Source organism: Cyprinodon variegatus, unplaced genomic scaffold, assembly GCF_000732505.1.
Source record: "Cyprinodon variegatus isolate N-32 unplaced genomic scaffold, C_variegatus-1.0 Scaffold21, whole genome shotgun sequence".
Lineage (NCBI taxonomy): Eukaryota > Metazoa > Chordata > Actinopteri > Cyprinodontiformes > Cyprinodontidae > Cyprinodon > Cyprinodon variegatus.
The window spans coordinates 1423229-1438024 of record NW_015150474.1 but is presented as its reverse complement, the minus strand read 5'-3'; the positions used below and the strand labels follow the sequence as shown (position 1 = coordinate 1438024).

Below are 14796 nucleotides of genomic sequence, written 5' to 3'. Positions count from 1 at the left end.
ACCAAATGGAAACGCCACAAATTCGTATTTCCTTTTTTTCTAAAAGTTTGTTTAAAATTTGAATTTCATTTTAATGGAAACAAGGCTACCAACATGTTTCCTATGGAAGTAAATCTGTGTCGCTGGGATTCGAATAAAAAAATGGCACGGAAATTTAAATGTTGCATGTTTGTACTTACTGTTTCAGTGTTAAAATATATTCAGAACACATTTTTGACCTAAAAAGAAGTTCATTGTCATTATTTCTACACAGTTGAAATTTCATTTGTTATTTTCTCTTCAGGCTAAAAATTCACATTACTTTTTCAAAGTGATTACATTTTCAATACTTATTTTTCAGTTAAATTTTTGAGTGTTAAAAAAATCTGCATTTAAAAAAAAAAAAAAAATAAATAATCAACCTTTCGAAATTCAAACTCAATATTTTCAACCTCCTGAGATTCAACTCTATTTCACTGTCTTAAATTCGGCGTCTAAATTCAGTGTAAAAAGGGAAGGGTTACTTCAGGTCACAGACATTAGCAATGGATTGTGGTGTCCAACACCCAGCCAATCCCGTTACGTTTTCTTAGTCACGTGACGCTTGTGCGCCCATACTGAAGGAAAACCAGCATCACGGAGCCGGTCATGCAAGCTAACGCTAACTCAACTACAGAAAAATGAAAGTAATAAACTCACCGTTGAGCCACCCAATTGAATCTCAGGAGGCTGAAAATATTGAGTTTGAATTTTGAAAGGTTGAATTTTTTTTACATGCAGATTTTTAACACTCAAAAATTAAACTGAAAAATAAGTATTGAAAATGTAATCACTTTGAAATAATAAAGTGAATTTTTAGCCGGAAGAGAAAATAACAAATGAAATTTCAACTGTGTAGAGATAATGACAATGAATTTTTTTTTAGGTCAAAATGTGTTCTGAATATATTTTAACACTGAAACAGTAAGTACAAACATACAACATTTAAATTTCGGTGGCATTTTTTAATTCGAATCCCAGCGACACAGATTTACTTCCATAGTTTTCTCCTTAAACCTCTCCCTCTCTTCTTCCCCTTTTCCTTTGAAGGATCCAGGTCCACACGACTCCACTCCGTACAGAACCTGTTGGTGTTCCCTGTTCTCCTGAATTCACACACACTTTCTATTTCCATTTAGATCAGGGGTGTTCAATCCAGTCCTTAAGAGCTACCGTCCTGTAACTTTTAGATGCATCTCTTCTCCAACACACCTGAATCTAAAGGCTCGATCCCCTCATTTAGCTCAGCAGAGGCATGGTAACGAGCCACTTATTTGATTCAGGTGTGTTAAAAATAGGGTGCATCAAAAAGTTGTAGCTGTTGACTGGATTTGAGCACCCCTGATTTAAATTATTCCATTTGCCATTTCATGGTGTTTTAGGGATAACATGTGTACGTCTGTGACTGGTTGATTTAAGTTGTGATGAACTGCGCCAAGTTTGTGTGTACAGTAACTCAGAAAGCTGAAATCATTTTTCCTTTAACCGTGAGGCACGTTTTATCATTATAAAAAGTAAATGGATTAATTAAAGTATCACTGAAAAGCAACATACGTTAACCTTAATGTATGGAACGGTGCTTTAATTTTTATACATTGCCTGAATCAGTGCCAGTGGCAAATGCTTTGTGAGGTGAATAAGGGATTTAAGTTGTGTGGTAATTGTTTTAGTGCAACTGTTTCAAGGGGGAAAAAAGAGAGACGGGATTAAAAAACATATATTATACTTTTATCCTACTTTTTAATCTAGGCTGAAATAACTAGTAGCTTTTCGCATGTGTTATACATTAGCTGTGGGAAAACAGAGCAGGTTTCCTCTCTGTTCTTCCTGCATGCAGGGCTTTCAGGACGTTGCAGCGGCCTGTGCCTGTGAGACAGCGCTCAGGGAGAGATTAACAGAAGCTTTTACTGCTGTGCTGAAGCAGCAACAGAAGTGAAGTTTCTAAACTCACCAAAAACACAGAAAAATCACTACATTTGTCTCCAATTCCCCCCAAAAATTTTTTAATTCTTAGAGGATTTGGAAGTCCCCAACGACTGCGACAAAGTCACCAAGCATCACCTTCACAAGGTACTGACATGTCGAAAACTAAAAATAAAGACCAATGAAAATGTCTAAAGTATTTAAACCTTGTTTATTCATTACTGATAGCAGTGCAGTGCACTGCAGCCACCAATGATGGCTTTTTAGACAGCCAGACAGACAGTGTTGCTTTCTCCAAACAGAAAAAAAATTTTTAATGAGATTTCAATGATTTCAAACTCTGATTATGATTAGAATACGTGTGCAAATAGAAAGATACATCATGTTTTTAAATTATTTTAACTTTTTTTTCCTAATGCTGGGAGCTTTTATTTTGGCGTGACGTTGTGCAAAATTCAACCAATGTAGGGAAAACCCTGTGGTTATTCTCTTTTCTTCCTTCTTTTAGTTCTCCCCATCCCACTGCCAGCATGCAGCTGATTACGCTCATGGCCAACCAGTAAATGGCAGTCTGTCCTGTCACATAGATGCTCTGTTCAAACAAAAAGAGTGGGGATGGTAAAAAAACAAAACAAAAAAACCCAATACATTTACCAAACAATGGAGCTGGTAAAAAAGAAGCATATCTCATCAAAAGTTCTGTCCAGCTTCCCCTGCTGATGAAAAGCATTCCCACAGCATGATGCCATCTCTACCATGTTTCACAGATGATAGATGTTTTTCACTGAATGTGGTACAGTAATTTTACTCACACACGGCAGGTATGCATGTAGGCTAAAAACTTGCATTTTGCTCCAACTTGAAAAAGGAACCTTTGTACACTGTTTTGCTTTTCCTCCTGCATAGCTTGTAGCAAATGTCAGATAATTGGTTTTTCAATCAATCAAACCAGAAAAAAAAAAACTTCAGTAAACAGAAAAAAGCTTTTCCATTAAATACAACAGCACCACCATCTGCTGCCTCCGTTCATCCGTGGAAGCAGCTAATAAACGTACCACCCAGAATGTTTACCACAGCAAGAAGATAAACTCACTGCTACGGTTTTAATCCCAGTGGCAGTTGGTGCTTAAAATAGAAACGCCTGACCTGCACCGACTGTTGCCACGGCCCTCCCCTCTATTGCATGGCAGCATCTCTCTCCTCTTACCTCCAGGCTGAGACGCCTGTAGCACCACACCAAGGAGCTGGGGCACGTCGAAGTAGGCAGCATAATGCAGCGCCCTCATGTTGGTCCATCGTGAGCGAAGGTTGGGGTCGGCACCCAAGGCTAGCAGCTGCCGTGCAAAACCGGCTGCAATTTCTGCATCGCCTGAGGAGAGACCATTTATACACTTTTTTTTTTTTTTTAAACAATATGTTGATGGACAAGAGTACTTTTAAGCTCTAGAGTTTTTTTTCCACCAGCCAGATTAATCAAAGAAATCATGTTTAAACAGCTGAAAGGAAGTACTAACCGATTCCAGGGGCCCCGGCCTTACAGCAGTAGTGCAGAAGGCTCATATCTGTCAAACCATCTCGATCATTCACACCGCAACCTCTCTTCAGGATCTGTGCAAAGACACAATGAGTCACAGAGAGGCCTTCTCACTGTAAAATAACAGTGGAACTCAGGCTGAACTGAAGAATAATGGGACAATTTTTTTTTATATTCAAGCAACAGGAGCATAAAAAAATAGATATTTGTTTCTCCAGAGACAGAAAAAAAGAAGGTACACAGGAAAAACTGTTTAATTAAATCCCCAACAGGAAAACAAGTTATAGAAAATGTTTGTGGGTGACTGAGGGAGAAATCCACAGAGGAACCAGAAACATCACTCACCTCAGAGAGCTTATTACTGATGATGAGTCCTCACTCTCTAAAAACAACTGGAATATTTTATTAAACCAAATCAAGTGAAAACTGAGACCTGTTTCCCAAAGGGCAATTTTTACTGATAATATACTAATTTCTTTAATATCGGGACCATTACATATATTAATATAAGATCAAACCTGATTGGCTTATTTGAATGACTGTACTGCCTTCAATAAAACTGATAACTATTGTCACTGCTGCAAAAATTCATGGTTCAACACAAAAAAATATATTAATAAATTTCCTTTAACATTTTATATGCATTTTTTTAAATACAAACTTTTAGCAAAAATCAGGAAAACCACCTGCTAAATAACACTGTTGCTAGGTAAACATACTTATGAATACCTCATTAGCACTTCTGCTCTTAAAAGATTAAACAAAACAACATACTTAGCTAGTATCTTTCAATAATCAGGTTATCTGCTCAGGTACCCTTAGGTTGGCTGCCTGAGCAGATAGCTGCTTCAGTTAGATGTACCTCATAAACATAGAAAGGACGGGTTTCTGTTAGCTTCTATTCAATGTCTAGAAATAACAAACATTCAAGTAAGAGAAGGAAATGCGTTGTAGCCCTCTGTCAGCCAGCTGGCCGGCAGTGCACAGCTATTTTTGGTGTATTACAACCAGAAAGAAACCCAGTCACTTCAGTATTTCGTGAAGCTGAACTAAAGATGAGGAATATTACAGAATTTCCATGCATTTATCATGCTAACAGTTAAAGTGATGATATAAAAAGATTTTAAAGTATTTTAGTTTATTAAACTACCACTGCATTTGTTTAAAGCCCAGAGACACAAAAACTGGTCTAAATGGAAGTGATCCATGATCAAATGGCTTATTTCACACACCACTCCCTTTAAATAGTTTTGTTGCATGTATAAACAGGATGCAATAATTGCATTCAACAGAACCTCGTGGAATCAACAATAAAACCAGTGTTTAAACCAGCAGCTAAGCCTATCTCTATTTCTTTTACATTTTTATATTTTCTTGATAAGTCTAAAGTTTGGTTTCTGTAGTTTAACCATCTTCCTTCCTGTAACGTTATAATACACAGAAAGTCAAAGGCACCACAGAGAGGATTAAGCATTCACTGCAAGGGATAACTGAAGTGCTTTCAAAGCAGATAACACTGAACAGGCTTTCCAGCAAAACCAGTTTAAAGGACCAGATGCAGATCGCTCCGGCCGTAGGATCTGAGTTTAACCTCAATCTTTTTAAGAGTTTTTGTTTAGATGTTGGTTGTAACAGCAGCTAAAGCAGTAACAGAGAAAGACAGCTTAAAAAAAACAAAAAAAAAAAAACAACAACCGTCACCTCAATTCCAATGACGTCAATGTTTTTCTGGACCTGTGGAACCCACTGCCTGAGAACAGCAAACAGCTCAGGGATGGTGGTGTTTGGATCCTGAAGAATTTCTCTACACTGCGGCTCAGAAGGATCAAAGAAGGAAAACTCTGGTAGAGAGAGAGAGAAAACAGAAATGAGATTATCAGCAGTTTTAACTAAACCATAAAACAAATAATCCCCAGATGTCCCAAAACCAGAATATCTGACATCTAAACTGAGTCTAAGTCTAAGATGATTGAATAAGTGTGAACAGCCTTCAGTTACAACTGATCTAAACTCAACTTCAGTTGAGTAAAAAAGAAAAAAACTTTATTAATCCAAAAAAAGAACTAGAAAATGGCTTTCCAGCTTAGATTTACTGACAATTAAAGGGCTTCAGCTAAGGGAAAAGCTTGCACAGAGGTTACAACAGAGCAAAGAGATTTCTAAAAAGTTATGAGACAGGAGAAGGATGCACAAACCTAATCGCAATATTTCAATAATACGCTACAATAAATGCAATATTTCACAGAAACATTTTCTTCCAATGAAAAACATTCTGGCCTGAATTTAATCTCAAAGTTCATGGGCAATGTTGTCATTATCTGATGAAACCGATCTTAAAACAAAAAGGTAGGTTCAAAAGCACAGCAATCCCCCTTTCTAACGTGCTGTAGAAGCACAGTGCTCTGGGGTGATCAGGACAGACTCTGATCACAAGAAGGAAATGCTCAAACTGATGATGCTTCAACAAAACATTAACCTATAAGTTTTCACATCTATTCAAACTGAGGAGAACAATGTGTCAATCCCTTTTCTCTTTTACAAGAAATATTCAAATTTTTACAAAAAAAAGAGGATAAAAGAAACAAATGCTTTTGAATTCTGACTTTAATCTCAGAATTCAAAATTTTAAACTTAAAAATAAAGTATAGTTATTTAGGCCTCTATCACCAAAGCTCAAGATTATCACTTTGACAAAGTTGGAATATAGATTCAAGTAGAATCTGAAGAATAAAGTCATAAATCTGAGATTAATGTCAGAATTACTAGCCATTGAGTTTTATTGAATGGCCTTTTTTTTTTGTTGCTATTTTGTTTTTTTTCCCCCATTGACCCTAATCCTCTTCCATACTTTTAAGAGCCACTGGAAGCAATAACTAGTTATGTACTTTAAAAACTACTCCTTTGCTTGTTTTTGCTTTGAAAGACTTTTCTCATAATTCATCTAAACTTACCCGTTAAACCACCCAGACTTAAAATGTGACCTAAGTTAACACCTCAACATTTCCCCCTTCAATCACGTGCAGAGTTAGATCCTCACCACTGTCACTGGGCATGGGTGCAGAGGCCACCTGGTGGATAACCGCCCGCTGATGGGGAGCATTTCTGGCGTAGCAGCCGAGGACTCTGTCTCCTTCAGCGGGCTCTGAAATATCCTCTTTTGTCATCTCCCCTTCAGGGCCTGCGGCAGAAACAATATTAGAAAGTCTATTCTGAGAACACAAGTAGGTCTTCACTCTCAATAAAAGCAGCTTTAGCACATTGAAGACTTCACCTGATCCACTTGAAGATTTTTAAACTATAGTGGCCTAAGGTTCAAACACATGGGCTGCAGAAGGAGCACTGAAGACTATAAATCAACTATAAGCACAGATTCACACACAGCCTGACACTTACTGTTTTCCTCTCCATTAGCCCCTTTCTTGATGAACTCCATTAGAAACCTTCAGCTGATCTAAGCTATGAAAAAAACAATCAAAAGACACAGACTGGGTCCAATAGATGAGGAAAACATCCAAAATAACCTCACAGGTAAACTGACTTCTATTACTTCAGTCTCCAAACTCACCCTTTCCTTTTACACCCCGTTTATCCTCTGACTATGAGGTCGATCCAGTTTCTATTTATGGTCTGCAGACTTTAAAGCCACGGTGGTCTCAGCTCTGATCTCCCAGGATGGAGTTTCACTCTCACATGTGAACCACTGACCTCGCTGCCAACTCATCTGATTTACCAGACATAGGATCCACAATGCAGAGAATTTGACTGTAGGGTGACAGTGCAAATAAACACCGTGCAGAAGGGCACGGGACGCGGTTAGGGTTGTCTTTCACAATACCGCCCTTTCTAGTTAGAGGCTGTAAGCAGAATGCTGAAGGGTTTTTTTTTTAGTTGGTAAATCCACAAGAAAAATAATCAGATTAGCACATTTTCAAACCAGTCTATTGTCAACATTGGGGAATCAATGATAGGTTCTATTAAATTTGTTTCCAGTATTTTATTGTCAGCCTCCCCATCTATATATACTCAGCGTCTGTCCCTTTGTGATCTTTTACATGTTTTTTTTCTTGAATACATTTTTTCTATGTCTTGTGTTGCATCTGCTTGCCTTCTGAACCAAACCCCAAATGTTTTCTTTTTAAATCAGAGTTAATGCAGCTTTTAGCATGCTGGGTTTGAATTAATAATAATTATCATAATATTAATAAAATATTCAACACCTTTATATCATATTTATTTGACCAGATAAGTTAAATATTAGGTCTCCTGATAAAATATTTCTAACACCATTCAGCTATTACAGCTATGACTATTGACCAATATGAATCTGACATGATATTTTAAATACTTTTATTACTCATTTTGTAGAAAGAATGTTATAAAAGGCTTGATCGAGTGTTTTTACTCTGAAAACAACAGTAAACAATAGTCATGATTCCTTTCTCATTAACCAACCTTAATTAACAGAGTTTTTCTATCAGCTTTATAGCAGAGATTTTAGATGAAGTTCGATATATTTCAATACGGATTATTTCCAATATCAATATCGGACTGGGAAAACCATTTTTAAAGAAAACTCTCATCTTAAAATGGTATTTCTATAAATGAAATTTACTGAATTACATTAACTCAAACTTGATAAAAAGTATAAACTCTTAGTTGTTGCATTTATAGCCATAAGATTGTGGTATTTTTTTATTTTTTTTAATCACTAACAAGAGCAGTAAAGAGAACAAATGGATGTATTCCAATCAGTGCATCTCTAACTTTTGTCAACAGAATATCTAGAACAGAGTCACTGGGGTACCAGTTAGCTAAAGCTAGCTGAACTATGACCTCTGACCAGGTTTTGGTGTCCAACAGGGTCTCCATCTGTAGAATAGAAATCTGCCATTTCCTGGTATTAAGGAACAACAGTTTAAAAGGTTATATTTACATGATCCCATTTTTGAGGCTTTTAGGATTAAAATGCACATTTACACATAAGTGTGTTCATCTAAAACGGACAACGTGTACTGAACAGCATGATGGGTGAACATCTCTGATGTCTTTAAATCATTCTTAAACACATCAGCTTGACCCCTTCAGGAATGTGTGAGGTGAACCTAGACTCTGATTTGTAAGTTTTAAGCTAATCACCGCTCCGACACGTCTGAATAACATATTCCACAGGATCTGTACAGGCCTGGTAATAAAGCTTCAATTTCATTCAGGTCACCTTTAGTATAAATGAACATGCGATAAGACAGGTTTGATGCGGGTGGTTTTTTTGTAGGGGTGCACTGATTGATCGGACAGCCGATTTATCCACCTAGATTTCCGTAATTTTCGGTTATCGGTGATAGGCCGATATTTAGGTTTGAAACCAACAATTTCCACAGATCTTATCTACCTCTGCAAAGGTCTGAAAATCAATGCTCTAAACATTTATTTATATTTGAGAGCAGTTATTTTAGACGTTTTTATTGTTTTACAGGAACTGATTAGTGTCCCACAGTAAGATGGTAAGTTTTGTAATCTTATAAAAACTGACAGTGGCGAAAAAATTCAACCTGCCAAGAACAATGATGGTGCACTTCTACTCCTCCATCACTGAGTCCGTCCTCACCTCCTCCATCACAATCCGCTAAGCTGATGCCACCAGCAATGACAGAGGCAGACTGCAGCATGTCATCCGGTCTGCAGAGAAGGTGATTGGCTGCAATCTTCCATCTCTCCAGGACCTGTATGCCTGCAGGACTCTGAGGTGTGCATGGAAGATTATGGCTGATCCCTCGCCACCCCAGCAACAAACTATTTCAGACACTTCACTCTGGCAGGACCAAAACCAACAAGGCCCAGAGACCCCGGTGACACCTGACACTGCCTCTCTCCCTCCCCATTCAGGACCTAGGAGCTACACCATCGTGGCATCTCCAGATCTTCTGCTTTAAATTAAGGCAGAGCCTACTGTGTATATAGTATAAAGCTATATACTATATATTGCATATAGTATATTGTATGTTTTATATTGGATATAGTTATGGATTCTGTATTCTTTATATATATCTAATTTGTCTGCACCAACACAAGTCAAATTTCTTGTAAGTGCAAACTTACTTGGCAATAAACTTCTGATTCTCATATTAAAAAAGATTGGGAAATGGTGATTGGCCAGAAACCTGCACGGTGCACCCCTATTTTTACTCCCCCATCATAATACTATCTGCTCTAACAGGGATAATTGACAACACCTGTAAAAAAAAAACATTGGTCAAAATAATTCATGCTATACTCAATCAGCTTAGAATAAGGCATTGGATTGAGATTATTATCTCATTTTTATATTATTCTTTTTCATGAACTCGAAGTTGCCAACACAGCAGCAGGAACTGAAGGTGTTGCCTCATTAGTATCTCTGCTTCTGTCTCCTTGAACCCCAGTCGGCCTCGGCAGATGGCTGCTTACACTTAGTCTGGTTCTGCTGGAGGTTTCTTGCTGTTAAGAGGGAGTTTTTCCTCTCCACTGTCACAACATGCATGCTTAGTGTGAGGGATTGCATTCAAGTCAATGACTAGATGCAATTAACTGGTTTTCCTTAGATAGAAAACTTTAAATCAATTTGATTGGATGATCTGGTGAACTGTAAAGGGCATTGAGATGACATGTGTTGTGAAATGGTGCTATAGAAATAAATTGAAAAATGTTAGAACTGTAAATTTACAGTCATTTTTACCATTTTTCAAGGCTGCACTTTTAAAAAAATGAAATTGTCCAGTGAGCTATTTCCAAACGAAATTTCTTTTTGTGTTACACTTGTGTAACAAAATGACAAATCTGTCTGTCTGTCTCTGTCTCTAATTGAATTAAAAGTGGCCTCTCATTGCCTGTTCTCCTGCAGGTCAAGGATTCAAGTTTCTCTGTAGGTTAGCCGGTTAGCCGTTAGGTTAGCTGCTCACCTTCAACTATAAAAGCTGAACTTTATGCTAATGCTGCATCATATATACCTAGTTAGAGTTAGCATTCAGGACTCTGTGCTTCTACTGAAAATATGCAGGAAAGAAGTTGGTCAAGTCCTTTTCCACACTCCTCAGTTGTATCCTTAAATTAGAGGAACACACAGCGAACCAAGGATGGTCTTTTACCCTGGAAAATACTAACTCCCAGCTCGAGCAGCAGCTAATTCAAATGTGGGGTAAATAACGGATATGTGTAGAACAAATATAGTGGATAAATATTAACCTTACCTGGTTTCAGTGGTTGGTTTCAGTTCATCAGTAAAATGCCCACAGAGCTAGGACTAGCGGATTATGTTTCCCTCACTCCCAATGCTTCCTGTTTTGGCATTTACCCTTCAGAATAAAAGCTCGCATTGATGACTTCCGGTGCCGAAATAAAAGCACAGAATTCCGAAAATAATAAATACAGACTTAACTAAAGACAAGCACAAAGATCCTACAAGTTTAATTTAACTCTATAATTACACCAAATAAAACAAAAAAAAAAAACTAATTGGATTAAATACATACAGGTACTTCCATCCATTTACTAAATTAATCAGTTAATCGAGTTACGGTATTTAAAAAATTGTGAAATAACCCCCTAATATTTATGTTTTTTTGAAATGTAAGCACAGTATAATAATAATTCAAAAAAGTTATTTTATTGTCTGCATATTTTACTGTAGTCACTGACGCCCTAAAATCGATAAGTTACATTTTTAAGCCTACACAAAAGTATTTGTTATTAGTAGTAGTAATAGTAGTAGTAGTAGTTCTATTAGAGCTAATGAAGAATCAACAAACAAACAGGCCTCCTACATAGGCTGGTAACGCATCTGCCAGCTACGTCTGATGAAGTAGCCTACGTCAGCTTCTTTTTTCAAAGGTTTCCATGGAAACGTAAACAAAAACCCGTCCGTGATTTGTGTCCACTTCCATTCTAAACAGTCGCGTGTCCGTAGCAATGGACCTGACCGGCGTCAGACAGGTGTCCTCAGCAGGCCGCCGGGTCTCGCAGCGACCAAAGGAGATCAGGCCCGCATCGAGCCCCGCAGCAGGAGACCGCAGGACGCAGCAGGATCCAGCGGAACATGATAGGTCCAGGAAAAATGCGGTAAAACAGGACGAACTGTGGAAAGATTTAGTGTGCAGAGAGAGGAGACAAGCACAGCAATGGTGAGCTGATGTGTGGAAAGGCAAAAAAAAGATTAACCAACTTAGATCACTCTATTTTAAAAAACAAGTTATCACTTTAATCAAGAAGCTGTGGTCCACAGGGAGAAGACCTGGGACTTTCTTTTAAAATCTGATACTCTGGTAAGCAAAAACAAATATTGCTTTCCTCAACACTTAAATCCACAATGATGTTTTCTATTAATGCATGACTATCTTTTCCACTCCCCATATGGATGTTTGCAGGGTGGGCCAAGGGAAGAGATATCTTTACCCAACAACATCTCAGTCTTCTCTGATAGCTCACCCAACACCACCAATCAGATTTACGGGAACAGACAGTTCACACCTCTGGGGAGGGAGATGGTCAGACGGGACAGGTTGATTCTCTGGTCTGGAAGCCACAGACGCAGGATGAAGCCAGACCTGGAGCTGCAGCCTTGTTAAAGCCAGGATGTGTCACCAAAGCAGGGGTCTGCACCTGGATATCTTATAAAGCCAATAAATGGTCCAAAATCATTTTTGCATTCTATTATTTCTTGATTATCATTTGACATTAACCACAGGAATTTAAAAAAGTATGCCACTGCATCCTCAGAAAATAGGATCCAGACAGATCAGTTTCATGTAATCTGAGCTCTGTCGAGTGGTTAAACAGACACCTGAGCTTATTTGGACAACTGAAAGGTTGTATCACCTCATCCGCTCACTGTTGAAAGTATGCAGATTCATAGGAATGCAAGAAAATTAGCAAACATTAACTGCAAGGTAGCTGTATAACTGTAAGGCAAATAAAACTTTGCTGTTGCACATTTTAACAACACAGAAACTATCTTTAACAGTTTTTATTGAACGATTATGTGATAAACCGGCAGGAATCAAAAGGTAAACTTGAAACTGAAGAAAAAATGGTACAAATTTTCAAATTTTTTTATTTTTAAAAACTGCAGTGTGGGTGTGGATCCATCCCCAGAGTCATTACTAGAGAAAAAAAACTTGCAATCCATCTGAAAGTCTATCTAAACCTTGATCAACATTTTCTTCTGACCAGAATAATTTTAATTAAATGATAACGTAAAGAGATCAGCTTTGGATTTCATGTTTCAATTATTATCACCAATTGTTAATAATATTTTAAGTTATTCCATTATGACTTTAGGTGAATATTTTTGGTTGTCTTATTAGAATGTTCAATTTCGCTTTAAATTTTTAGCTTCAAAGGAGTGATTAGCTCCATCCCTATTCCCATTAGCTCTCACCAGCTTGTCTTTGTTTAAATAACATTTCCACTGCAATGCTGATACTGACATGAAAGCTTTTGCTTCTACTTGTAGGGATTGGACACTCTGGGGGATTTTGTATGTAGCCTTTCTCAGAAAATTGGATTTTTAGTTTCATCAGACCAGATATTTTGTCTTCCTCTAAATATCTACATATCCTCTGGAATGTAGCCAAATAAAAGCTAGAGCCTCTCCAAATGCCTCATTTAAAAAATGAATTTCCTTCCATCACTCTTCCGTAAATTTCAGAATTAGGAAGCAAAAAACTAATCAGCGTTCTATTAACAGATACTTCAACTTAAATGTGGATCCATGCACTTCCTATGGGCATTTTGGCTGCTTTGCTGATCTATTACTCCATCTGCACCATCCTCGGTTTACTTGGCCTGCCACAGCTTTATGGTTTTGTAGTTTTAGCATACTAAACCTTTTCCAAATTAGAACAGAGTTCCGTATGAAAACCAGGATGTAGTTTAATAAACTAAGCCTCTTTAGTCCTTCTTCTCAACTACATGCATATGGGTATAATTTACCTGGTAAACTGGTTCAACTAGAGACATCAAAGGGTGTTTTTTAAAAACCTTGAGCCCTGTATCATATTCTCTCTATATAACTCTCTAATATACCTCATATTATGAAAAATATTATTTTATTTGACATGGTCTGTGAATATTTAGGTAAAGCAAACTCCTACATTTCTGACTTATTTGGATGTTCCTGCACCATGGTTTTAAAAGTTGGAGGGAGGGTGTAAAAGTAGTGAAAACAACATTTAAAAGACAATCATTTAAAGAAAATTGGAAGTCTCTCCAAAGACCTGTAACTGGATTGGCATCACTGTTCATTGATCATTCGCTGCATGCCACGTTTTAAACCTAAAGCTGTTTGGGAAACTTTTTGTTGGGTTTATGTTTCATATTCCAGTTTGATCCCATCCAATGCTGAAAAGAGGACTCTTATAATGATTGGTTGGAATCAAACTTGTTACCAAGATGTAAAAGGCAATACGTTTTAATACAAGATCAGATAGAAATAAATAAAATATTGAATCTGTACAGAAAATGCTAAAAGATCATTAATTAGGAAACTTAAAAATCATAATAATTTGTTCTTTAAATCAAACAGAAAAACAAACAAATAGTAAGGTACTGTGCAGAAACGTAATTAAAAGCTGTATCAAAACAATTAAAACATTAGGGAAGGTGTATTAATTGCTTATATTTCTTCCTGGAGTTGTATCTACAACAAAATTAATAATAAATAAAAGTACAATACTGCTTAACTATTGTGAAAAAAAAATATTTCTCAAAGTAAAATAAAAAATAAGACAGTGAAGAAAATATGTTTTAAACCCTAAATGAAATTAGTTAACATCATAACTAGAGCAAATATCAAAAATATATATATATTTCTGAGTTTTAGCAGACTTAGCTTTAAATTTATTTTTAACCTATAAGTGCAAACATAATCCAGGAAATCTTTTTTTTTTCTCTTCCATCATAAACTCTTCAGTAGAATCGAAAGTAAAGCTGCGTTACTTTTCCAAACCAGGTTTCAAACCCTATGGTTGACCCAGAACCAATCAGCTTTCAGAGGATATACGCGGAAATGAAAAAATGATGCCGGTGTCGACAGGAAGCTGTCAATTTTACATTACATCACCGGAAGTAAGCCACATTTATTTCACATTAAAAGCATATTTTCTTTGATTATTTTATTATATTACGAATAACACTGTTTTTGTGGTTAATTAAATATTTTGAAAACTTCTATTTTATTTAGAGAGTCATACAATTCCTGATAACAGCATCTTAGCGAGCATAGAAGGTTAATTACCAACTTTATTTTGAAACATTTACACCTAACTTCCTGTTACAGCATAAGTACCTTC

General features: G+C 36.9%; 2 protein-coding genes across 2 annotated transcripts in view; one reads left to right on the top strand and one right to left on the bottom strand.

The window, feature by feature from the left end:
* Positions 1 to 10796, bottom strand: part of clip4 (CAP-Gly domain containing linker protein family member 4) — a 43244-nt gene extending 32448 nt beyond the window's left edge. Inside the window, exons 1-5 of the mRNA XM_015389961.1 lie at positions 10699 to 10796; positions 6513 to 6653; positions 5177 to 5316; positions 3456 to 3549; positions 3149 to 3310 (exon numbers count right to left, since the gene is read on the bottom strand). Coding sequence (XP_015245447.1) covers positions 3149 to 3310; positions 3456 to 3549; positions 5177 to 5316; positions 6513 to 6639 — 523 coding nt within the window. The 5' untranslated portion in view covers positions 6640 to 6653; positions 10699 to 10796. The remainder of the gene's footprint in view (positions 1 to 3148; positions 3311 to 3455; positions 3550 to 5176; positions 5317 to 6512; positions 6654 to 10698) is intronic.
* Positions 10797 to 11296: 500 nt separating this feature from the next.
* LOC107094589 (chromosome unknown open reading frame, human C2orf50) lies at positions 11297 to 12129 on the top strand. The gene is made up of 3 exons (XM_015390303.1): positions 11297 to 11628; positions 11730 to 11769; positions 11872 to 12129. Exons 1-3 carry the CDS (start codon positions 11417 to 11419, stop codon positions 12070 to 12072), a joined length of 453 nt encoding a protein of 150 aa, XP_015245789.1. The 5' UTR covers positions 11297 to 11416; the 3' UTR covers positions 12073 to 12129.
* Positions 12130 to 14796: the final 2667 nt, after the last annotated feature.

Coding starts and splice junctions, on each gene's coding strand:
- LOC107094589 (XM_015390303.1), top strand. CDS start 11,417: ATGGACCTGACCGGCGTCAGACAGGTGTCCTCAGCAGGCCGCCGGGTC. Junction 11,629..11,729: donor AGGAGACAAGCACAGCAATG/GTGAGCTGATGT, acceptor TGTGGTCCACAG/GGAGAAGACCTGGGACTTTC. Junction 11,770..11,871: donor TTTTAAAATCTGATACTCTG/GTAAGCAAAAAC, acceptor GGATGTTTGCAG/GGTGGGCCAAGGGAAGAGAT.